At 34.5% G+C, this 21,750-nt stretch overlaps 1 protein-coding gene across 1 annotated transcript; it reads right to left on the bottom strand.

Moving 5' to 3' along the window:
- Positions 1-1,326: 1,326 nt before the first annotated feature.
- LOC139863450 (uncharacterized) lies at positions 1,327-2,519 on the bottom strand. Its single transcript, XM_071852086.1, has 3 exons — positions 2,382-2,519; positions 2,133-2,204; positions 1,327-1,575 (listed from the first exon to the last, which is right to left on the bottom strand). Exons 1-3 carry the CDS (start codon positions 2,517-2,519, stop codon positions 1,327-1,329), a joined length of 459 nt encoding a protein of 152 aa, XP_071708187.1.
- Positions 2,520-21,750: the final 19,231 nt, after the last annotated feature.

Below are 21,750 nucleotides of genomic sequence, written 5' to 3'. Positions count from 1 at the left end.
TGATGATGTATGAGTGTCACAATATCTCGTCTATACAAGTGACCAATAAAGTGACTAATGGTATATGCTTCTAAAAACAACTAACCAATTAAATGAATACACAAGTTTGACATTATGTTGAATCCTCTCATCAGTGTAACTACGATAAAGTAAATAAGCAGTTTAGCTGCACTGGTTATTTTAACAAAAGTTTGACACTTGTTTATGTAACAATACACCAATATCGTATGTATGCAACACTGTAACATTGTATTTTTACACTAGTTGTAATCAAGCAACACAGGCTTGAATCAACTAACTTATAACCTGATGAATTGGTTAAAAGGACCCTCTATTAAACAGTCCTATTTTCTGTACACTTGACTAAAAATGAAAACTATAATTTTTACGACTAAAATAAAGGGTCCTAATAATCAAATATATTAATGGCCATGATAACCTAATTAAATCATTAAAAGGATCCTTTATTAAACCATCATATTTTTTGTACACTTGGCTAAAATGAAAGCTATAAATTTTACGACTAAGGTAAAGGGTCATTAAGTACGGTCACTCATACGGTTGAGGGTCATTCAGTATGGAAATGTCATTAAGTATGGTCACTCGTACGGTTGAGGGTCATTAAATACGGTCACTAGTACGATTAAGTTGTCAAACGTATAGGAGCTGAAAAACAGCACTAGTTCGCCGATTTTGTGTTTTTTACACCCATAACTCGATTTCTATTTGTTTTGGTCGATCCAAATTCTCAATAATACCATATAACACATATGTAAGCTATTACAACCACTTATTCATCAAAACAAACACATCTAAGCTAGAATCAAGCCTTAGATCATCTTTTTCATAAAACTTAATAAAAACCCATTTTGATTCAACCAAAATTTAAGATGCTTACCTTGTTTTGATCCTTGAAACTAGTATAATCAGAAGCACAGAGTCTTAATCTTTAATTCACAATAGTTGATTTTAGGTTTAAGAGAAGCAGTTTATGTTTTAGGGTTCTTGATAAGCCAAAATGGATAAAAATGAACGTACATGAGTATATGTTTATTTAGGGGTTTCTTCACTATGAGGAAACCTCTTACGTCTAACACACGGGCATTTACCAGTCATCTGAACCCAATATCCCTCATAACTTATTCATTCTAAGTCCAGTTTACAAAAGGACGCATGTTCTGTGACCCTTGTCACAATATGTATCTAATCACATGCTCAAATACTTAAAAGCATAAAATCACAATCAAACATACATAAGGGTAAAATGGTCATTTTACCGAGGGTCAAATTCTGAGGTTGTTACAACTCTACCCCCCTTAAAGGAGATTATGTCGTCAAAATCTGGTCATGGTCAAACAAGTAAGGATAATGATCCCTTATCAGCTCTTCAGTTTCCCAAGTCAAATTAGACCCTAAGATGTGCTTCCATTCAATTAAAACCATCACTATCTGCTTGTGATGCAACTTGGTGATCTTCTTATCCACTATTCTGACAGGTTCTTCTACCAGTTTCTTGTTCATATCAACCCTCAAATCTTGTATCGGTAGGATCTGAGTTTGATCATCTACTTTGCACTTACGTAGATAACACATGTTGAAAGTGTTATGAATACCTGCTAATTTCGGAGGAAGATCTAACACCACGGTTTGATCATTCAATATTTTTTTGGATCTTGTAAGGCCCAATATACCTTGGATCTAATTTATTCTTCTTACCGAAGCGAATAACTCCCTTCCACGGTGATACCTTTTAGTAAACCGGTTCACCTATGAAGAATGTAACCAGCCGTCTATAAGGATCAGCATACATCTTTTGTCGGTCTCTTGCTGCTCTTAGTTTCTCTCGTGCTATCCGACTTTCTCTGCAGTTAGTTGCACTATTTCGGGACCTGTGAACTGCTTTTCCTCAGCTTTTAACCAACAAGTCGGAGTTCTACATTTTTGACCATATAGCATTTCATACAGTGGCATACCTATACTAGAGTGATACGAGTTGTTGCAGGCAAACTCAATCAACGGTAGGTGAGAATCCCATGATCCCCTATACTCTAATACGCAGGCACTTAACATATCCTCTAGAGTCTGAATTCTAAGTTCACTCTAACTATCTATCTGAGGATGGTAAGTTGTACTGAGATTAACACGTGTGCCCAATTGTTTTTGTAGACTCTACCAAATGTCAGATACAAACCTGGAATCTCTATCTGACATAATTGATAACGGTATACCATGTTTACTCACAATCTCATTAATGTACAACTGAGCTAATTTACTGAGAGATGTCGTCTCACTGGTAGCTAAGAAATGTGACTTTTAATTAGTCGGTCAACTATGACCCAGATCATGTCTTGTCCTTTCTGGGTTCACGGTAACTTTGTTACCAAATCCATCATTATATGCTCCCATTTCAATAGAGAAATCTTAAGTTGACGTAATGCTCCATAAGGCTTCTGATGTTCTGCTTTAACTTGAGCACATATATGACATTTTTCCACAAAATGCGCGACATGTCTCTTCATCGTTGGCCACCAATACAATGGTTTTAAATCATGGTACATCTTTTTACTTCTAAGATGGTTGGATAATCTTGATTTATGCGCCTCATTCATAATTAGTTCCCTTAATCCTCCGAGTAAAGGAACCCATATTCGATAGTTGAAGGTTTTTCATCCACGAGAATCATCAATTAAATTCTCTTTTCTCTTAAATAAAAGCTTGGATTTCAAATGTTCATCCCTCAAGGCTCCGGCTTCTAACTGCATCATCTTTAATCGATCAACCAAATCTGCTATAATTTCAATTCACATGAATCTCATATTGTCAGAGGATTTCTTTCTACTTAGCACATCAGCGACCACATTGGCTTTGCCTGGATGATATCTAATTTCACAATCATAGTCTTTAATTAGTTCTTACCACCATGTCTGGCGCATATTCAACTCTTTTTGAGAGAAATATGTTGCAAACTCTTATGGTCTATGCAAATCACGTAATGAGTCTGTATAAATAATGTCTCCAAAGTTTTAACACGAACACTAATGCTGCCAGCTCTAAATCATGTGTTGGATAATTTTCACATGATTTTTCAATGTCCGAGAAGCATACGCAATAACCTTATCCCACAACCCAAACCCACATATGATGCGTCACAATATACCATGAAATCATCAGTACCCTCGGGTAATGCTAATATTGGAGCTTGAGATAATAGTGGTTTCAATGTCTGAAATGCTTTTTCTTGTTCATCCTTCCATCAAAAAGGTACATCTTTTCTGGTCAACTTAGTCAATAGGCCTGCAATCTAAAAAAAATGAACCTACGGTAATACCCTACCAAACCCAGAAAACTCTTAATTTCAGTTGGAGTCTTCAGTGCATTCACATTCATAACTGCTTTTATATTAGATGGGTCTACTTTAATACTCTCTTGACAGATCACGTGACCCAAAAATTGGACTTCCCTTAACCAAAATTCGCATTTGGAGAACTTGGTGTACAACTGTTCTTGTTTCAATTGTTCTAGTAATTGACGCAAATGTGAGGCATGCTCTGATTCTGCCGTGAGTAGACCAAAATGTCATCAATAAATACAATTACAAACTTATCCAAGAAAGGTTTACACACCCTATTCATTAAATCCATAAAGATTATTGGTGCATTTGTTAACCCAAATGGCATAACCAAAAATTCATAATGATTGTATCTTGTTCTAAGTGTTGTTTTCGGAATGTCATCTTCTGCAACACACACTTGATGATAACCAAAATGCAGATCTATTTTCGAAAAGAACGAAACTCCTTGAAGTGGATCGAATAAATCATCTATTCTAGGAAGTGGATATTTATTCTTCGCTATTCTTTTATTCAATTCACGGTAGTCGATACACATTCGTAGCGTACCATCTTTATTTTTCACAAATAACACTGGAGCACCCTAAGATGAAGATCTTGGTTGAATAAACCACGATCTAGTAACTCTTGGATTTGCGTCATCATGTCGCGGATCTCGGACGGAGCTAACCTGTAAGGAGCTTTAGCCGCTGGTGTGGATCCCGGTAATAATTCAATCATGTACTCCACTTCTGTAACTGGTGGCAAACCCGGTAATTCATCTGGAAATACCTCTCGGAAATCACACACCACTGGAATATCGCCTACCTTCTTTTTCTCTTTCTTGTCGTCGATTACATACGCAAGAAATGAATCACAACCTTTTGCTATCGATTTCGTAGGGTTCATCATCGAAATCAAAGGACAACCAAACTCGCCCCGTTCACCCCAGGCTATTACATGTGTCCAATCGAACAAAGGGAAAGAAATCAATTTCTTATACATTTAATGCTTATCTTATGGCAACTCAACCAAATCATACCTAGTACTACATCAAAGCTAGGTATCGACATAACTAAGCAAGTCATTGGGAATATACTTCCACCTATTTCTATACTTACTCTAGACATAGATGTATTGACTGGAATAGTTTTACCATCAGCTACTTCCACCTCTAAAGGTTGAGGTAACTTACAAATAGGAAAGCTCAACTTATTACAAAATCTAGTAGCTATAAAGGAACTATTGGCTCCGCAGTCAAACAATACACGTGCAAGTACAGAGTTAACCAAAAACATGCCGGTGATTGCATCGTCGGTAGTAGTAATTATGTCTAACGACATTTAGAAGGCTCTTGCTTCAGGTATTGGAGGAGCCTTACGATTCTGTCCAGTTGAAGAAGCTAAAGATCCCCTAATTGACGTTGTCCTTGCTCATGCCCCTACCCCTAAATTTGTCTTCCTTGCAGATGGACAATCAACTGATCTGTGCCCTGGTTTCTGGTAATTTCAGCAAACATTTTCTTTGAACGTACAAACTTAGAGATCATGACCCAATACACCACACCTCATGCAACTTTTTGTTATATTGGTAGAAGGACCCGCATGCGTCGATTTACATCCATTGCACCACACCCTCTGGTTCGACCTACTACCAATATGAGAAAATCTTCCCTTCTGTTGACCACCATGAGACTTCTTTGATTTAAAACTACCTTGGCTGGACTTCTGTTTTGATTGCACCACCGGTTCATTTTGACTTTCTCTGGCCGCCTAAATATCTCATTCCACCATTTTGACTATGGAAAATGCTTGAGGTAAGGAAGGTGCCATCCTTACCAATGACCTATATTCTGGCAAGATCATTTCCATAAACTGATCAATCTTAGACTGCTCATCAGGAAGCCAATGTTGTATAAAACGAAGCTTCTTTTTGAACTGCTCAATCACCTAGTCAATAGTCATCTATTTGGTCATCTTTAAATTCATAAATTCATGTTTCATCCTTGATATCTCATAAAGGGTGCAATAGTGTTCGCACTCCTTAGTTGCAAATGGTTCCCAAGTCACCTGGTTCAACATTTCTCTCGACATCTGAGAAGTTATTGAATCTCACCAACCCATTGCTTTCTTCTTCAACAACGTACTAGCATAAGTTAAACGTAATTCTGGCTTACATTGGCAGGCTTCCAATGCTCGGTCTACCTCACGTAACCAATCAAAGGTTTTAGTCGGATTAGAACTATTGACATACTCTGGAGGCTTACAATTAAGAAATTTCTTGAAAGTACACTTTTTCTTGGTTTCAGTTGCTGGTGGCTGCCACATTTAGTTCACGCAAGGATACATAACTTGACTCGGATTTTTGATATCCCTTTTGAGGTTGTGACTGGTGCTATGTTGGCATCTGAAACTGTGGGAACAAAAATGTAACTTGTAACTGTTGTGGTTGCAATGAAGTTCCTACTGCTATAGACCCAAAATAGGGTACAGAAAACCCTGGAGGTACAGAATCATCATTACCCGTCGATGTACCCGTAGGGATAATAATTTCTAACTCATCTACCCAATATCGGGCTTCTTTTAACTAACTCTCAATCTGCTGTATGTATTCCTGTTAATCATTATCGAAATCTTCTCCTTCTGTTAGAGCTCTGAAGATTCCGGGGGGAGGTGGAGTATGAACGTTCTGTCGCTCTTCAGTCATCTTTTACCTGTACTACACATCATATCATCAAAGCTTAGTAGATAATCTGTTAGTACCTACAGACTATCATGCAATCTCTATATTCACTTAGCTTGTCCCCCAAGGATATGTTTGACACCCCGCCGAAGGTTTGAGAACATGACATCCATGTGTACACGTTGCCAAACCTACGATGTTGGGGGAGAATGTGGGTTAACATGGAATTATAATTAATGACTATACTAATCTTAATCCATAACAATAAGTGTTTTGATGATGACATATGCACATTGATAAGGGTGATGGTAGACATCTTGACATAAATCATCAAGTTCACTAATTCACACTTGATCTAGCAAAAGATCAGAAACCAAAGAAAGCCTAAAATGAAAAACAACACGGCTGAACCATGGTCGACCGCAGGTCAGACCGTGGAGACCTGCACCCAGATTTGTGAAATCAGGGGATGCACGGTTGACTCCACAGCAACCGTGGGTCGACCGCAGAAACCCACTGTTCGGTTTTTGGTCAAAAAATGTTTGACCACTTTCGGACATCTACAATTCATAAAACCTGTTCAAACATGCTTAGGATAATTGCCTCCTTCATTCCCAAAGTATTTTTGGTCACTAGAACACTAATCTTGGTTAATCACGCCTAATGACACCTTAATAACGATTAAGCCTAGATTAAGGATAACACATAAGTGTTATAAGAAAACATGTACATCTAAAATGTATCTAGACATTCTTAGGATGGTCACTAAGTCCCAACCAAGAATTCCGCTTTCCTTGTACATGTGTTGGATATTAATGTATGCTTATACATTAATCTTGCAAATGCCACTTTGCAAGTAAAACTTACTTGTCTTAAGTTTAATGCTATGATATGCTTAATTCTAAGATTATTTTACTAGTTATTACATGAATATTACTTGACTACTTGTTATTAGTACATGTGTATTACTTGACTATTTGACTAAGTGCTAAATGATAAGTATTAAGCTAATATGTATATGTATCAAACTTGTCTTGCTATTTGGAACAAGTTAGAACTAATGTTTGGACTTCTTCAATATATGCATGTGTTACTTGGATAAATTGTAAAATGTCATAATCTAGTAAACTTAAAAAGACAATATTAACATACATAGGTTTGCTTAAGTCTAAAATTAAGTTTGTGAGTAATTCTAAACTTGATTAACTTTTTTTTTTTTTTTTTTGAAAGGCTAAACTTGATTAACTAGATGTCTTGCAACATGCTTAATTGTTATTACATGTTTAATTTGTCAAGACATCATTAACACACTTAATTAATTACAAACAAGTTCATATTTGAATACTAGCATGCTTTGTGATTAAAGTGGGTTTGTGTCATCAATGACATGTTGACTAACCAATAGTGATTTAGCAAATGTGTTAATTGAAAATAAAGGATTATGACAAAATTGAGATTGCCTCAAATGATTATCATGTCTTGTATCCAAGAATGTTAGACTTTCCACATTGGACATGATAAGTCACTATCAAAGCAATCCATCCAAGGAAAATGGACATTTAATGCATATAGTACTTATATATAATATTGGTTATCTTTTGTAGGTGTTAAATGAACTAAAGTATCCAAAGAGTGATGTCCAAAACTGATTCAAACGGCTATACAATGAATATATATTTTGGACCGAAGCACGTGCGATCGACCTGCGGTTGATCGTGAACTGAGCCGCAGACAGAGCATTTTTATCTCTCCATATAAATAGCAAGACTTGGAGAACTTTGAAGACTTAGACCTCTTGCATGCTACAACTCAAATTCATCAGAGAATCATAAGAACATAATACTTCTACATATGTTTGTGATTAATGCACGAGAAGTTTTATAATCTCATAGATTATAAAAGGAGTTATTGTAAACTTACTTTCAATTTCTAATCTTTGTAAGTTTGCATAGTGATGTAATAATTTTTAGAATTGTCTTAGGATTATCATCACTAGAAAAAGGAACGTCTTTATACTTTGTAATTAGGGGCATATGCTAGCTTAACTATCATCTTCCTTAAAGGGAACTAGGGAGTTTATTAATCTCATGGGAGATTAATACTTGTCCAAGTTGAAGAAAAGTTAATCTAAGTTAGAGGTAATCCTTCAAAGGGATAGAGAGATTAGGTTTATGGTCTAAGGAGAAGTACAAGGCTTGTAAATCGGATCTCCATCGGATTTGGAGAAAAGTGCTTAGTGAAGCAACAAATCCCGATTAGTGGATCGGGGAGTGGATTAAGGTGGATTAGTTAACATCCACCCGAACCACTATAAATCCTTGTGTTTATGTTCTTTACTTTACTTTCCTCATCATTACAAACATAAACACACCACACGTGAGTTTGAGTTGACTAACATAATCAAGTATCGTTCATATCGTATTGATCATCTAAAAAGTTTTAAAAATTGTGTTAAGTAACTATCCACCCCCATCTAGTTACTTACATACGCTATGATACCAACGTGTAACACCACCCATTTTTTTAAACACAACAGAAACATTATTATACCTTAACACAAAGTTAATCACAATACAGTTATTACAAACAAACAGGTGTTATGTTATTATAGAACCATTCTTAACATATACATATTACATAATAAAAATCTAAGTAGATTGGTCAAACATATCCGGTAACAGCAAGCTCCTCCCAAAAATCCTAGCATACAAGTCTACCTGCAAGGGAGGAAGTGAGAGGTTAGCACATCCTAACAGGTACAAGTATATAGCATCAAGCTAGCAAAAACACACAACAGATTATGATAACAAGAGGATACGGCCTGGTCGGGCCCTTAACTCCAATCGATCAGGCTGGAGTATGTCGATAGTTCCAGTTTATAACACCCCGCCAAATTTCCATCTGACGGCATGTTAATCATAGGTCCCACAGTTAACAGTTACGCCCTCTATATGAGAAGTTTTAAAGCAACATCATTTAATTTTGTTAAAAAGTTGACTTTCAAAACACAAGTCAGTAAATCCAAAATAAGAATACCATTGCGATCGTAACCACAAGCTAAGAGTATTAAACATATGCAAAGTTTTAAATGCGAAAGGAGAAATTGTCTTTATTAAAACATGCTTACTCCTCTGCCAGACCATAACATCAAACACAGCGGAAGCATATACATCTTAATGTTGGTGAATCTACAGGTTTAATTACATAACATGGTCTGAAAATAGTTATCAGAAAATAGTTTAATTTCATTGACCACAAGATTTTAATACGCGTAACCCGAAGTTGCAAAATGTTACATAATCCATAAGCACCTGAATACTAACAATGACTAGAGTATAGAACCCACTACACTCCCTTTACCCTATAAAAATTTTATACACTTGTTCAAGTGTATTTAATGTTCAAAGTAAATATGCCATAGTTAATATTGTTTGGGCGAGGTTTGTCTAACCTAACGGATCCGTTCATCTAAATTGTGCTTACCCGAAGGTAATAAAATTATTCAAGCTAGGGGCTTTGTGAACAAAACTCAATATGTATAATAAGTACTCGTGTCAAACATAAAAGCATTTGTAAAATGTATAAGTAACAGTGTGTATTCTCATCCCAGAAAAGAGTAAGTAAACGTGAGACTGTAGACTCAACTTTGGATAGCTCTTGAACAAAGGTAAGCAAATAACTTGTATAATTTATATCCGAGTAAAGCAACCTAAGTATACGTATATAGGTTGATCATTATTTATATCTTATAATATAGTGGTTTCACAGAGTAAGTTGTCTTATTGCTCGACTCGACTCGTTTCAAAGTAAAAGTTAACTAATTCATGCAAGTCAAACAAAGTCAACCAAAGTCAAACCAAAAGTCAAACTTGGTCAAGGTGGTCAACTAAAGTCAACATCAGTAGGTTCATGTCAAATGTTAGTCAACATGTCAAACCTAAGTCAATTAACATGTTTCAGATCATAATTAGTCGAATACGCGTTCACAGATTATCGTTATGCATAACGTTCATGTACATGTTGCAAACAACGCATATTATCTCATAGCACATAATACATGGTGGTATGAAAAACTCCAGATCACAAGTAGACTCAAAATTGATTCCAAAAAGTCTGGCTAGGGTCTCATACGATGTCTACAAGTCAGGTTTCAGAAAAGGTACATTTATGGTTCATTAAATCAGTTTCTGACTGCGCATCAATCTTGTAATGGCTATAACCGGAGCTAGGGTCATGAAATCAATGCAAGGTTAGTGGCCATGATTTAAGGACAAGTCAAATTATCACATATCCGAAAATGAGCAACTTTGGTTTAGCCAATTGGAACAGTTAATTCAATCAAATTGGACATTCTGTTTCAGCTCAATTCAGAATTTACCAAAACTATGGCATTAGTGTGCACAATGTATCAAGTTTCAGAGGTTGAAATAAACTATACATTTATTAATAACATGTAAAGATTCATTATACAAAAGCCCAAGGTCTCAAATCATGCACAAGTCAACTTATAGAGCAAAAGATGCATACATTACAGATTTGGACATCATACAAGTTACTATGTTCGCACACACATTACCAAGCTTCATAAATCCAAATGATGCAAGGCATAGATGAAAAGTTATCTACAAAAAGTAAAATTTTCAGATATGCAAAGACCTAATACAAAATCACATTTCAAATAGCCTTAAACATTTATTTTAAATTACCGCGCAAATCAGTTTTTCATGTTCATTCAATTAAGCATAACGGAAGCTATACAAATCCAAATCGCATGAAATCCTAGTCTAACTTGAGTGTTTTTAAGTCATCTATACAATGGTTAACATGTTATAACACAATTCACAAAGCAAACAACTCAGAAAATTCGGCTTCATGGCAAGATCACAACAAAACTTTGATTTAACATATCTAGAGCATACGATAATGAAATCAATTGATTCTTGAGCCTAACGTTATTAATTTTTCGACCTATTTCCATCTAGATAATAATCATTCATAGAAAACAAGTCCATCATATCAGTATCATCAATAAGCAATTCGGTTTTCATACAAAACAATCAATACGAACAAATTAACGACTAACAATACATACAAACGCGATGAATCGAGTAATTGACCAACATAAACTATAAAACTTTATCAAATCAGAATTTTTAGAGCTAGGGTTTGTAAAATTATACCTTTGATCGCCAAATAAATTACACCTATGCGTAGAGAACGAAGGGAATTGCAATCTTTGTGTTTAAGGTTTAATCAAAAAGTCAAAAATTGAAGGTATGGTGATGATGGTGATGTCGACGGTTGAGAGGGAGAGGGGAGGGATCGACTGCAGCTTTTTTTGTGAGGGTTTGATTAGATTAGGTTAAACAAGTCTTAAATACTAGGGTTTAATTATCACTATTTACAAACAAGTCCCCCAATTAAGCTCAAAATTAAAATATAAGGGGGGGGGGGGAGTGGGGTAGGCCGAATGGCCCATGGGATGAGTTCCCGGGCTCGTGTTTTGCAAAAACGTGTGTTCGTGGCTTGTTTTAAGTGTCGTTTAAACGTACCGGAAGCCCGGAATGCTAAACCAATCGTTAAAACGCAACCAAACGTTTAATTTATTAAAAGCCAATAAATTAAATATTTTTGAAAAGTTAATAATTATTAAAATAATTATTACAATAAACCCGAGCGTTTCGTTGCTCGAAAAGCAGTTTTTCAAACCGTAACGTTTTTATCGTATTTCTTTATCCAAAATATATTTATCGATTAATATTAACCCATAATAATTTAAATAGCCCTCCAAGGATCACGTATGCATTTAATACACTTAAACACACAAAAAGTTAAATAATCACCGGTAAATCAACTAATGGACAGTTAACAGAAGTGACGGAAAAAGCAGGGTTGTTACATTACCCACCTGTTATTGGAAATTTTATCCTGAAATTTTAGTGAACGTCCGCTGAAGTAGTTCCTTCTGGAAAAAGTTGCGGGTATTTCAACCTCGTCTGATCTTCTCCCACGTGAACTCTGGTCCTCTTCTCACGTTCCACCGAACTTTAACGATAGAAATTCTGCTTTGTTTTAGCTGATTGACCTCGCGGCCTATGATCTCAATAGGTTCGTCAATGAAATGAAGTTTGTCATCGATACGCAGTTCCTTTAAAGGAATCACCAAGTTCTTGAAGGCTAGGCACTTCTTCAGATTGGACACATGGAAAGTATCGTGTATTCCACTGAGCGCTTGTGGCAGTTTCAATTTGTAAGCTACCGGTCCAATTCTTTCAGTTATCTCGAACGGTCCAACATATCTCAGACTCAATCTACCGCATTTTCTGAATCGTACCACCCCCTTCCAGGGTGATACCTTAAGCATGACTTTGTCGCCGATCTGAAATTCTAAATCTTTTCGTCTAACATCGGCATAACTCGTTTGACGACTCCGAGCCGTTTTCAATCGCTCTTGAATCTGTATGACTTTCTCCGTTGTCTCCTGAATAATCTCAGGACCCGTCAACTGACTATCTCCCAATTCGCTTCAACACACGGGAGATCTACACTTTCTTCCATACAACGCTTCAAAAGGTGCAGTGATGCGTTGAAACAGTACCTTTATTTATGAACGGATTTGAGTTATTTTGTTACACGAATTGATTTATTGTATATGTGGTATTTTAATGATTTTAGGTTGATTTCACACATATAGGCAACTAGTCCTATCCGCGTAGTTTAGTTTGTCGGTAAATCCGGTTCGTTCCACAGGGAGACAGTGTTCAATGGTTTTTAATAGTCTTTGAAGTTAAACTTATTTTAAGGGAGTTTTGGATTAGGAATTGATAATACTACATAATAATAATAAAATATAACTTAATCCTAATTTAATTGAACTACTTATTAATTTATACGAATACATTAATTATAATTATTAATTTAGAAGTGAATTAATTGAAATCATAATAATAAATTTATTACTAAATGCTAATTAATAAAATGATAACTTTTTAATAAAACTAATTGTTTAGAATTTTGTTTTGAGCAATTATAATATAATTTTATTTAAATTAACTAAATAACATATTTTAACTAAATTAATATAAATTAATAGGAATTATAATATTTAACTAGTTATAAACTAATTACCAAATATAAATTAATACTAATTATAAACTAATAATTTAAATATAATAATAAAATAATTAAACCCTAAATTTTAACCTAATTCGTACAGTACCCGTATTATACTTACGCGTTTCGCGTAGTATAATACGCGTTTCGCGTATGGTTTGAAATGTACGCGTATCGTGTAGTTTTATACGCGATTCGCGTATGATATGGTTGATGTGACAAAACAGTGACGAACAAACTGAGTTATAAAGTTGTGTAATTATTTTCTTTTTAGTTTTACTGAATAAATATACGTGAATAAATGAACGTAAATAATAATAATAATGATTTATAAAATAAAAGGGAGTGTTTACTTAAATGTGTCACCTCTAGGTCCATGGATTGTTTTAAGTTTAAGCTCGTATTAAAATGTTTAGTATAAAACTTATATTTTCCTTTCGAAAAAATAATAAGTTTTGACTAACTAAATTAAATCTAATTTTCATTGGATTATATTTAGATAGTTACTAGTCCTTAAGTATTTAAATTGAGACCCAACCCAGTTTTGACCTTCGCCAAAACCCAAATCATAACGGTTTCTCTTTTTACAATTTCACTATTATATGACTAGTGATATTACCCAAACCACCGAACCTTACTTTTTAATTTAGTGTTAGTAAATTAGTTATAAGTTCGTCTAGATCACTTTTAATGTTGAAGCTTAATTTATATAAATAAAAATAACTTTCGTTATTTTAATCTAACAAATTAAGTGACAAGGGTTAAATATCCAAATATATAATAATGGTTCTTTTAATTAGGCTCAATATTAAAAATACTAAAGTTACATTTTAATTTTTACAAATGATAACAATCCATTTCACTAGGGGCTCTACATCTAAGCAAACACTAGGGAAATTAGCTACTCATTATACTAAGGGAAACATAAAAATATAAATATACAAACATAATAATAATGATAAAAACTGATAACGAAAATTTTAACAGAATATACTTACTAAAAATTCTTCACTTTCATTAACTTCAATGGTAGAAAATTACAATAATAACACCCCTTTAGCGCGTACAATAATACCCTTAATCACGAACAATACACCCTTAATATTTGAAACTATCCTAAATATTGAACCTTGAAACTGAAAATAAAACAGATTACTTGAAAATACAAAGACAGTAATAATTTTTTAAATCTCTCTTGCTCTCTGCTCTCTCAAAAATATGTGTCATTCCCACTGTATATGTGTACTCCGTATTATAAGTTGATGATGTTGTGTAGTAGGTGAAATGAGTGCATTCCTCTTTTTTGCTGTACCACTTATAAAGAAATCATATAAAATACAAAAGCAGCCGTCCCATTTGCACTTGAATCTGGATCTGGACTGGATACTACGCGTTTCGCGTAGGAGTCCACACGATCCACGTAAGAGTTAAATACTACGCGTTTCACGTAGGTCTTCACACGATTCGCGTATCGAGATAACATTACCCGAATACAAGTTCAAGATAAGCAAAGAATAGTCGTCAGTTTTCTTGTTTTTATTTTATGTTTTGTTCTCTTTTGATCCCGCGTTGACGTTTATCGATTTGGACCTTTTCATTTGAACTCTTTTTCTTTGCTTATCTTGAACTTGTATTCGGGTAATGTTATCTCGATATGAAATTTGTTCAAATCCATCGTTTATTGTTGTTTTATCGTCGTTTCTTCAAACTTCGAGCTCGTATTATCTTTTGTCGTTTTTCTCGTGATTTATACATTTGAATGTCTTAGTAAACGGTAAAAACCTATGAAATATAAATGATATTGCGTCGAATAATATGTATGTTTAAAGCAATATCATGCAGCTTTAATGCTCCTATGGTAGCTGTTGTTGTATGAGAATTCAGCTAGCAGTAAATACTTATCCCAGTCGTTTTCGAAATCAATGACACATGCTCGCAACATGTCCTCAAGAGTTTGAATAGTCTGTTTGTAGTGACCCGAACTTTTCCATGTTTATATATATTAATTGAGATTGATATTTACATGATTAAATGTTTCCAACATGTTAAGCAATCAAACTTGTTAAGACTTGATTAATTGAAATATGTTTCATATAGACAATTGACCACCCAAGTTGACCGGTGATTCACGAACGTTAAAACTTGTAAAAACTATACGATGACATATATATGGTTATATATATAGTTAACATGTTTTTATTATAAGTATGTATCTCATTAGGTATTTTAACAATGAGTTATATACATAAAAATGAGACTATTAATTTAAGAAACTCGAAAACGATATATATAACGATTATCGTTATAACAACGTCTTACTAGGTACATATGAATCATATTAACATATTGATACACTTGGTTAATTATGTTAAATGATAAGTAAATATATTATTAAGTGTATTAACAATGAAATACATATGTAAAAATAAGACTACTAACTTAATGATTTCGAAACGAGACATATATGTAACGATTATCGTTGTAACGACATTTAACTGTATATACATCATACTAAGATATATTATATATCATAATATTATGATAATATAATAATTTAACATCTCATTTGTTATAATAAACAATGGGTTAACAACATTCAACAAGATCGTTAACCTAAAGGTTTCAAAACAACATTTACATGTAACGACTAACGATGACTTAACGACTCAGTTAAAATGTATATACATGTAGTGTTTTAATATGTATTCATACACTTTTGAAAGACTTCAAGACACTTATCAAAATACTTCTACTTAACAAAAATGCTTACAATTACATCCTCGTTCAGTTTCATCAACAATTCTACTCGTATGCACCCGTATTCGTACTCGTACAATACACAGCTTTTAGATGTATGTACTATTGGTATATACACTCCAATGATCAGCTCTTAGCAGTCCATGTGAGTCACCTAACACATGTGGGAACCATCATTTGGCAACTAGCATGAAATATCTCATAAAATTACAAAAATATGAGTAATCATTCATGACTTATTTACATGAAAACAAAATTACATATCCTTTATATCTAATCCATACACCAACGACCAAAAACACCTAAAAACACTTTCATTCTTCAATTTTATTCATCTAATTGATCTCTCTCAAGTTCTATCTTCAAGTTCTAAGTGTTCTTCATATATTTTACAAATTCTAGTTACATAAAATCAAGAATACTTTCAAGTTTGCTAGCTCACTTCCAATCTTGTAAGGTGATCATCCAACCTCAAGAAATCTTTGTTTCTTACAGTAGGTTATCATTCTAATACAAGGTAATAATCATATTCAAACTTTGGTTCAATTTCTATAACTATAATAATCTTATTTCAAGTGATGATCTTACTTGAACTTGTTTTCGTGTCATGATTCTGCTTCAAGAACTTCGAGCCATCCAAGGATCCGTTGAAGCTAGGTCCATTTTTCTCTTTTCCAGTAGGTTTATCCAAGGAACTTAAGGTAGTAATGATGTTCATAACATCATTCGATTCATACATATAAAGCTATCTTATTCGAAGGTTTAAACTTGTAATCACTAGAACATAGTTTAGTTAATTCTAAACTTGTTCGCAAACAAAAGTTAATCCTTCTAACTTGACTTTTAAAATCAACTAAACACATGTTCTATATCTATATGATATGCTAACTTAATGATTTAAAACCTGGAAACACGAAAAACACCGTAAAACCGGATTTACGCTGTCGTAGTAACACCGCGGGCTGTTTTGGGTTAGTTAATTAAAAACTATGATAAACTTTGATTTAAAAGTTGTTATTCTGAGAAAATGATTTTTATTATGAACATGAAACTATATCCAAAAATTATGGTTAAACTCAAAGTGGAAGTATGTTTTCTAAAATGGTCATCTAGACGTCGTTCTTTCGACTGAAATGACTACCTTTACAAAAATGACTTGTAACTTATTTTTCTGACTATAAACCTATACTTTTTCTGTTTAGATTCATAAAATAGAGTTCAATATGAAACCATAGCAATTTGATTCATTCAAAACGGATGTAAAATGAAGAAGTTATGGGTAAAACAAGATTGGATAATTTTTCTCATTTTAGCTACGTGAAAATTGGTAACAAATCTATTCCAACCATAACTTAATCAACTTGTATTGTATATTATGTAATCTTGAGATACCATAGACACGTATACAATGTTTCGACCTATCATGTCGACACATCTATATATATTTCGGAACAACCATAGACACTCTATATGTGAATGTTGGAGTTAGCTATACAGGGTTGAGGTTGATTCCAAAATATATATAGTTTGAGTTGTGATCAATACTGAGATACGTATACACTGGGTCGTGGATTGATTCAAGATAATATTTATCGATTTATTTCTGTACATCTAATTGTGGACAACTAGTTGTAGGTTACTAACGAGGACAGCTGACTTAATAAACTTAAAACATCAAAATATATTAAAAGTGTTGTAAATATATTTTGAACATACTTTGATATATATGTATATATTGTTATAGGTTCGTGAATCAACCAGTGGCCAAGTCTTACTTCCCGACGAAGTAAAAATCTGTGAAAGTGAGTTATAGTCCCACTTTTAAAATCTAATATTTTTGGGATGAGAATACATGCAGGTTTTATAAATGATTTACAAAATAGACACAAGTACTTGAAACTACATTCTATGGTTGAATTATCGAAATCGAATATGCCCCTTTTTATTAAGTCTGGTAATCTAAGAATTAGGGAACAGACACCCTAATTGACGCGAATCCTAAAGATAGATCTATCGGGCCCAACAAGCCCCATCCAAAGTACCGAATGCTTTAGTACTTCGAAATTTATATCATATCCGAAGGGTGTCCCGGAATGATGGGGATATTCTTATATATGCATCTTGTTAATGTCGGTTACCAGGTGTTCACCATATGAATGACTTTTATCTCTATGTATGGGATGTGTATTGAAATATGAAATCTTGTGGTCTATTATTATGATTTGATATATATAGGTTAAACCTATAACTCACCAACATTTTTGTTGACGTTTTAAGCATGTTTATTCTCAGGTGATTATTAAGAGCTTCCGTTGTCGCATACTTAAATAAGGACGAGATTTGGAGTCCATGTTTGTATGATATTGTGTAAAAACTGCATTCAAGAAACTTATTTTGTTGTAACATATTTGTATTGTAAACCATTATGTAATGGTCGTGTGTAAACAAGATATTTTAGATTATCATTATTTGATAATCTACGTAAAGCTTTTTAAACCTTTATTGATGAAATAAAGGTTATGGTTTGTTTTAAAATGAATGCAGTCTTTGAAAAACGTCTCATATAGAGGTCAAAACCTCGCAACGAAATCAATTAATATGGAACGTTTTTAATCAATAAGAACGGGACATTTCAGTTGGTATCAGAGCGTTGGTCTTAGAGAACCAGAATTTTGCATTAGTGTGTCTTATCGAGTTTGTTAGGATGCATTAGTGAGTCTGGACTTCGACCGTGTTTACTTGAAAAATGATTGCTTAACAAATTTTGTTGGAAACTATATATTTTTAACATGTGAATATTATGTGATATATTAATCTCTTAACTCGTTTGATATTATGTGATAGATGTCTACCTCTAGAACAAGTCCCATTGACTCACCTAATAATAATGAAGAGTCAAATGTAAATTGGAATGATTCGTGGACTGATTCACAAGTTCCCGAAGAGGAACCGGAAGAAGAGTCGGAACCGGAAGAAGAATCGGAACAGGAAGAAGAATCGGAACCGGATGAAGAAATAGAACCGGTGGGGGAAATAATAAAACGGTTAAGTAAAAGAAAATCCTCAACCAACCGACCAAGGTTAATTATGGTCAATGGTGTTTCCGCCAAGGAAGCAAAATATTGGGAGGATTACAAATTCTCCGATGAATCGGATTCCGACGAGAGTTCCGATGATGTTATAGAAATTACCCCAACTGAATTTAAAAAGGCAAAAGAAAATAATAAGGGAAAGGGCATAAAAATAGAGAAATCTAATTTCAATCCCGATGAACTTTATATGTATCGTCAACCCCCGAAGTCCTTAAGTTGTAACAATGACCCGGGAACCTCTAAACCACCAGGTTTTTCTAAACCAATGTGGATAACGATGGCTCGTATTAGGGGAACATCATATATCCCTAGAAACTTGGAAAAACGAACCAAAACCGAAGAAGAAGAAACGAGCGAGTCGGAATAAGATAGTTGTATTCGTGTGGTGTAATATATGTAATATAGTGTGCTTATGCTTTATGATATATGTTAAAATTGCTTGTATTAATAAGTATTTTTTTTTATGAATCTAACTCTTGTCTATTTTACAGTTTAAAAACACAAAATGGATAGACAACTCAATATTTTAAGAGACCTACCCGGAGACATGATTGATGAAATCTTGTCTAGAGTCGGTCAGAATTCCTCGGCACAACTATTTAAGGCGAGATCAGTTTGTAAGACATTCGAAGAACGTTCCAAGAATGTCTTGGTTTATAAGAGACTTTCGTTTGAAAGATGGGGGATATCACATTGGGAAACCCATAAGTTATGATGTGTTTACTTTGACACATATATTGCGGGGAACCCAAATGCTATTTTACGCAACGGGTTAAGAAATTATTTTGACTCAATATATCCGAATATTGGACTTCGTGATTTAGAAAAAGCGGCTAACATGCAACATAAAGAAGCATGTTATGCTTACGGATTAGTAATGTTCGCTTCTCACCAAAGTGAGAACAAGAACATCGGGCTACAACTATTAAACAAAACGTTTCCACAAGTGACGGAGTCTGTAATTGGGGTAAGAAATGAGGTTTTTAGATTGTTACGGGACTGTTGGACATTACGTAACCCTCGTCCCTTTGACGACGTTACAACACGCTGTCTTATCAACGGCCATAACGGTTATGTTCCACAAGACCAAGGATGGGAAATAATCCTAGTAAAACCAGAATGCATGACTTGTTTCTGGACATATGAATTACGTGTCTTTATTGCCTTTGCTGAACGACTTGTGTACTAGCTAGAATTATCTTCACAACTATCTTGTATCAAAGTTATTGTGTGCTATATTTCATGCTTTATGTAAAATAAGCGGTATTGTAAGTTTGTAAAATATTGTATAAAAGTTTGAACGCGAAATATTATTATAATCAGTTTTTCATATAGAATTGTAGTAGTTGAATTGTATATTAGCTACTAAGTATGAACTTAACGGGTAGGTACTACCCGAATTTAAACTTATAAAACGCTAATATGAAGAAAAAGCTTTTATAAATGAGTTCATATTATGCTACGAAATACTATTAACTACTCTTAATATTCTGTATGATTAACTTGTTCCATTTGACTATTTTGAAGGAAATGGCACCGACTACTCGACACACCGTGAATATGAATGAAGAGGAATTCCGTACTTTTCTAGCTTCAAACATAGCCGCAGTACAGGCTGCGCTACATACCAACAATAACCTTGGATCTAGCAGTACAGGAAATCGTGTAGGATGCACCTACAAAGAATTCACTGCCTGCAAACCTTTGGAATTTGATGGAACCGAAGGACCGATCGGATTAAAACGGTGGACCGAGAAGGTCGAATCGGTGTTTGCCATAAGTAAGTGTACTGAAGAGGACAAAGTGAAGTACGCTACGCATACCTTCACAGGTTCTGCGTTAACATGGTGGAATACCTATCTAGAGCAAGTGTGACAAGACGATGCGTACGCACTACCGTGGTCAGCATTCAAGCACTTGATAAACGAGAAGTACCGTCCCAGAACCGAGGTCAATAAGCTCAAGACAGAACTTAGAGGGTTACGAACCCAAGGATTTGATATTACCACGTACGAAAGACGATTCACGGAATTGTGCCTATTGTGTCCGGGAGCATTCGAAGATGAGGAAGAGAATATCGACGCGTTTGTGAAAGGATTACCGGAAAGAATCCAAGAAGATATAAGTTCACACGAGCCCGCCTCTATACAACAGGCATGTAGAATGGCTCATAAACTAGTGAACCAGATTGAAGAAAGAATTAAAGAACAGACTGCTGAAGAGGCCAATGTGAAACAAGTCAAAAGAAAGTGGGAGGAAAACGGTGATAAGAATCACCAATACAACAACAACAGCAATTACAACAATAATCGCAACAATTATCCCAACAATCGCAACATCAATCGCAACTACAACAAACGGCCTAACAACAACAACAACAACAACAACAACAACAACAACAACAACAACAACAACAACAACAACAACAACAGCAACTACAACAATCATCCCAATAACAATAATAACCGCAACAACAACAACAATCAGAAGCAGCTATGCCAAAGGTGTGAAAAGTATCACTCGGGGTTCTGCACCAAATTTTGCAACAAGTGTAAAAGAAATGGTCATAGCGCGGCGAAGTGTGAGGTCTACGGACCAGGGGTTAATAGAACGAAAGGAACAAATGGTGTCGGAACGAGTAATGGCGGAGCAAGTAGTGTCGGAGCAAGTTATACCAATGTAGTTTGTTATAAATGTGGAAAACCGGGCCACATTATAAGAAATTGCCCGAACCAGGAGAACACGAATGGACAAGGCCGCAGAAGAGTTTTCAATATT

This window comes from Rutidosis leptorrhynchoides, chromosome 8 (genome assembly GCF_046630445.1).
Source record: "Rutidosis leptorrhynchoides isolate AG116_Rl617_1_P2 chromosome 8, CSIRO_AGI_Rlap_v1, whole genome shotgun sequence".
NCBI classification, from domain to species: Eukaryota; Viridiplantae; Streptophyta; class Magnoliopsida; order Asterales; family Asteraceae; genus Rutidosis; species Rutidosis leptorrhynchoides.
This window is presented reverse-complemented; position numbering and strand designations above follow the sequence as displayed.